At 50.3% G+C, this 5,516-nt stretch overlaps 1 protein-coding gene across 1 annotated transcript; it reads right to left on the reverse strand.

Annotated features, from left to right (window-relative positions):
- Window positions 1-249: 249 nt before the first annotated feature.
- On the reverse strand, window positions 250-3,498 carry LOC125556191 (purine permease 3-like). Its single transcript, XM_048718973.2, has 2 exons — window positions 2,571-3,498; window positions 250-861 (listed from the first exon to the last, which is right to left on the reverse strand). The coding sequence occupies exons 1-2, from the start codon at window positions 3,369-3,371 to the stop codon at window positions 529-531; spliced, it is 1,134 nt and encodes a 377-aa protein (XP_048574930.2). The 5' UTR covers window positions 3,372-3,498; the 3' UTR covers window positions 250-528.
- Window positions 3,499-5,516: the final 2,018 nt, after the last annotated feature.

The raw sequence follows: 5,516 nt of genomic DNA on the forward strand, positions 1-5,516 counted from the left end.
GACCAAAATCCACCTGGGGGTTGAAGATGCACTTTTAGACCCCTTGGCGCAACCCCTTCCGTGATTTAAAATATGGACATATATAAGTGTCCATTGACCATGACAACTACAATTCCCCCCTGTACTATTTTTCTAATCCAAATATCCAATTCACATGCTGCACTGGGGAACCATTCATTAACAGAAAAAACACAAAAATCGATTTGATCTTATCATAAGATTTTTCAAGATCTACCATAAAGAGTAAATCACTATCCTTTCTCGTACTGATCTCATGCAAAGACTCATGAAGATCCCACCATCTAGATATATCTGCCTTTAATAAAGGTCGTCTGAACTGGAGGAACCACTTTATGTGCCGGACTAATAGTTCTATTATTTACTACCTTAGTGATCCATTTAGAAATCACATCAAGCAAACATATAGGCCTATACAATAATATTTTACCAGATATCAGTTTTTTGGCAACAAAGTAATTCGTAGTTCAATATAGGAATATCATATTGAATACATGCATGTATGATCATCTAAGGGTCCAAATGCTCCGTATTCAATGGTTTGTCAGAGTGTTGCGCCTTGGCTCGGATCTCTCCATATAGGTAGGAGACGAAGCCCCAGAGGGATAGCGCGAGGGCGACACCTTTGGTACCGTTGAATGGCTCATGGAAGAATAGGACAGCAAGCACCTCAGTCACTGGGATGAGCACGGTCATGATGACACCGGCGAGCAGCGCTGAGCCATAGAAGATGGCACCAATGGTGCCGAGGAAGAAGAACTGGTACACAATGGCCGAGGCGGCCAGCAGTAGGTAGTAGCCAATCTGGCCGAGCCCGAACTCCCGGGCTTCTCTTGGGATAGCCTGCATATGATTCGCGCGTTAAAATTATATATCTTCATTGAAAATCATCAATCTTTTGTAATGAAGTACATGATATACTTGAACTTCTATCTCCTCCGAGAGAAAAAAAAATCTAAGTCACAGTCGGCTAAGATTTCAAGTCTTAGTCTATCTTATGAATTTGTTGGTCTAAAAAATGTCCAGTGTGTAATACTTTGTACATCCAGAACAAAAATGTATGCAATGTTTATTCCTAGAGCCTGAAGGATGCACAACTTTGTACATGCCACAAAATCAAATCAATGGTGCTCGGTGTCGATTGAAACGTAAGAAAAAACAGTCGGCTAAGACTTAGTAAAACCAAAAAGTAAATTGAAAAGAATAACTCGCACCACATGCTGATGAACTATGTGAGTTGTGAAGTACTATCAAGTAACTAAGGTTAGGTCCATGAAAAAATCGACACGCATAGGTCCGTAAACTTGCAAAAACCAAGTTCTTTGCAAGAAAGCAAATACACCATCTTTCCCCGCTTGGTTGTACGCGTAGCTTTCCCCTGTACATGCATACGTCCCGTACTTTTCGACGCCAAAAACTCATCGCTCTATGCTATGCAAAGCTACTACACGCAAAGGCGCTCTCGTATTTCCCAATCACGACATCATCTACACGGCTAGCGTTTTCCCATCCGAGAAAGACGTAATAAGTATGGACTAGTTGTCCAATGATTGGATTTTGCCGGATGAGCATAGATATACGTACGTACAGTCTAGTACACGTCGCGCAAGTTGCCACGGCAAGGTTCAAATCTACATCACTGGCATTTATGGTTTCTGCGGTCGTTTCTAGGCACTTTCTTGCAGTGGCGGATTTTATTGGCGCTATGCGAATATTGGTACGTAGAGTAGTGTCCTATCTTTCAGAAACGTGCTCCTTTGGGAAAGCGCTAAACTTTCGATCAACGAAGATCTACGTTTCTTAGTGGGCCAAAATAGTTTACCATATCTGTGTAGTTTTTCGTCTCTGCTTTTTACCTAGTAGTCTTACAATTGCATCACTTGGATGATGACATGAAGGAACTCCGTTCGTTCTGTTCATGCTTTGCTGTTCCTACCAGAAATGATAACGTTGTCGTGAACAGTTCGAAAATGCGATTGTTATTTACTGATCTTAGTAGAGTTAATTGCTGTTAGATGGATTTTGAACTATCTTTGCCCCCTAGGTTGTACGCATAGCTTTCCCTATACACATGTTCATCCGGCAGAAACACGCAGCAACTGACACGCTCTTCAATGAGGTCGAAGGGAAGATGGATGCGGAGGCCGGCGTGGAGGAGCCGGAGCTGCTGCTGCCGGCCATGTACCCGGAGCCAGGCGCGGAGATAGTGGACATCTTTGACGACGGTTAGGATAGTATAGATTATTGATCTACGTAATACGCGGATTTCATCGTTTGCATGATTTTGTATAGATTTAAGGTTAGAGTATGAGGTATTCGGATACAAATGAGCAAATCTGAGGCTTGATCGGTCACAGACGAGTCCGTCCGAGCACGTCCGCGGACGATTTGAGAGATCGGATTTGCTGTCCACGACTGTAGATGATCTTATGCGCTTCTGCTGTGAGCCGGCAGTCCAAGTTCTACTGTAGCAGCAGTACAAGAAAGTTTACGTGCGACTATAACAAGTTAACAACAGCAGGAGAAAAACAGCTGCGGGCTGAAAAACTTACGTGGAAATCGTTGTTCACAAGCATCCCGACCGCACTGAAGGCCGTGGCGGTGAACCCGATGACGATCTGCATCTCCATGACGAGGGTGTACGTGACGGCCGCGCCGGTCCTCGCCGCGTGCTTCGCTTGGCTGAGCTCCATGACGGGCAGCATGAGGCCGTAGAGCGCCGCGGCGCCCAGCGTCATGCCGAACCCGGCGGAGTACTGCGCCCGCGTCACCCCCGCGGGGCGGTCACCTCCGGCGTTCATCCCCAGCATGGCGGCGCCGACGCTGAGCAGCACCACGGCGTTCACGGAGAAGGCCGTGAACCGCTGGCGCACGAGCAGCAGCGCGAAGGCGGCCGTGAAGGCCAGCTGCGTGGAGATGAGGATGGAGGAGGTGGACACCGGGAGGTAGGCCAGCCCGTAGGCGTAGAGGAGGTCGTCGAGGCCGGTCATGAAGCCGACGGCGACGGTCGCGGCCAGGAGGCGGGGCGACATGAGGAAGAACGGCGCGACAGAGCCGCGGTCTTTGTGACTCCGGCGACGGGAGAGGAAGGAGGCGCTGAGCGGCGCGAGCAGGAGCGGCCACCCGGCGGTCTGGAGCAGGCTGGAGAGCCACTTACGGGTCCCGCCGTGGAGGAAGTAGGCGCGGAGGAGGAGCGGGCCGAACGCCGAGCCGACGACCATGAGGAGGAAGTTGATGACGAGGAGGGGGTTGAGGCGGAGCGGTTTAGCGGCGTCGCTGGGGAGCTGCTTGGCGCTGCCGTTCTTGCATGGTTGCTGCTGCGCGCGGCGCGGGCCTGTTGCTTCCACCTCCATGACCGAGGTGGCCGGCCGGCCGGCTGATCTCGATCGAGGTTTGGGAGGGAGGGAAGCTGCCCGGCTCTAGCTAGAACGAAGGTGCGTACAGAGTGTGAGTACGTGCGCTAGCTATATACTGCCTCGAGATGCAAAAGCGTTGGCGTTCTCGGCGTGCCGTACGATACGATGTGTTTTTCTTCAAGAGGGATGGTGGTCGTTGTTCTAGAACAATCAACATGAGATAAGGTCCCTGCGAGAGCTAGCGCATCCGGTGCTCCTGTGTCCTTGCGTGCACGCGGTACTCTCGATACCGCAACGCTCTGATAAATCATGGAAAACTAGCTTAACACAGAGCATGCATGCATTTTTCTTTTTTGCGAGGGAAACACACATGCATTTGTCATGGACCAACAAATTATATTGCCTAACCACGTCAAACTACTGTTGTTATGCTCACATATATTGTCGGAAAATTTCTTGCTAAACCTTGGTGCATAATGCATTGCACCCATAATAAACAGTAAAATGTAGAACGACTACTGAAATCTAGTGTTGATAGTGACAATGGGTGTTTCTTATAGGCAATTTGTATGCCTAAGTTCTTTGGGCCTAGGCGCTCTGGTGTTTGGCTCTGACGATCTCCCTTGATGCTGCATTTGTCTTGTCCCTATCCCCAACCTTTAGTGTCTTTTCTTACTTTTTTTTTCTTTTTTCTCTTTTTTTTCCTCTTTGGGGTTTCATTCAATTTTCCCCCATTAACCAAAAATGTTAGTTTTTGGATCCGGTTTTCCTTATAAACCGGACTAACTCTTTTCTTCTTTATGAAATGCAGGAACCCCTGCCCTCGCATGAGGTTTCTAAAAAAAAGAGATAGTAACAATGGCCTTTTCTTATAGCCATTTTGAATTAGTCACTCTACAAAGTTAGGTTTGCCAATCTTATCTCCGGACCTATGTATCAGAACTAATAAACTGAAATTCATGAACATTGTATACACCATTTATTTTAGTTTCTGCAGATATAGCTCTTGTGGGGTCTAGAACACCGACTGCATTGCCCCGAAGGGCTCGATCTAGAGGGATACTACTTGGGGTTAAGTGCGAAACATTAGAAGTAGTAAATGTGGTATATGGAGATTTTGCCGTCAAATTTCGTGTGAGGTCAAAAATTGATGGATTTAGATGGGCTTTGGTGGCGGTAAATGGCGCAGCTCAACCTGAATTTAAATATGATTTTCTTGCAGACCTGGTGAGAATCTATGGGGATGAAAGGTTGCGTATTCTTGTGGGGGAAGATTTTAACACAATTAGAAAACGCGAAGAGAAAATAATGACAGCTTCGATGGAAGATGGTCATTCATGTTTAATATGATCATTGAGAGTCTCGATTTGAGGGAGATTGACCTTAGAGCATCTCCAGTCGCGCTCCCAGAAAGGCCTCCCCAGGTGTTTTTTTCGCGCTGGCGCAGAAAAATCGGCCCAGTCGCGCCCCAGGAGCCCGATTTTCGTCGGCCTGGGCCGAATTTAGCGCCGGCGGACCCAGGCCGAACCCGGCGCGCTGGGGGCGCTCGGGGGCGCCGGGGCGAGCGGTTTTGGCGCGAAAGAGCCGCTGGCCTGCCGCGTCAGCGACACCGTGCGTCTTCATCCCCGAATGCCTCAGTTTCCCGCAGGGAATCAATGGCAAGGCTGCCGCCGGCCAGCCTTACCATTGATTCCTCACGGGCGGCGCGCCGACGCCTCTGCTCCCTCGCACGCGTCCACATGGGGCGACGCCGCTGTATAAGCCGGTGGCCTCCCTCGCCTCTGGCCACACTAGCCACACCAGCCCTAGCCCGCCGTCTACCTCTCCCGAGCGCCGCCGCCGAGTCCTCCCTCTCCTCCCTCCCTCTCCCGATGGCCGAGCGATTCCCCGGAGATGAGGCCGCGGCCAACGGCTTCAGCCGCCGCTCGCTCTGCGAACAGGAGTCTTGGCTCCTGTTCCAGGCGAACATCCCGGCGCCGCCGGACATGCGCGTCGGGCCAACGGGGTGGAGACTCAGCAACGGGGGAGTGCCCATTCTCCCGTTGCCCGACGCCGTGGCGAAACTGGGCTACTTCGCCGACGAGGTCGACGTCGTGCGCGCCTCCCTCACCGACGCCCAGCTCGCCCTCCCCGAGTACGCTG

Source organism: Triticum urartu, chromosome 5A (genome assembly GCF_056163025.1).
Source record: "Triticum urartu cultivar PI428250 chromosome 5A, HENAU_Tu73, whole genome shotgun sequence".
Lineage (NCBI taxonomy): Eukaryota > Viridiplantae > Streptophyta > Magnoliopsida > Poales > Poaceae > Triticum > Triticum urartu.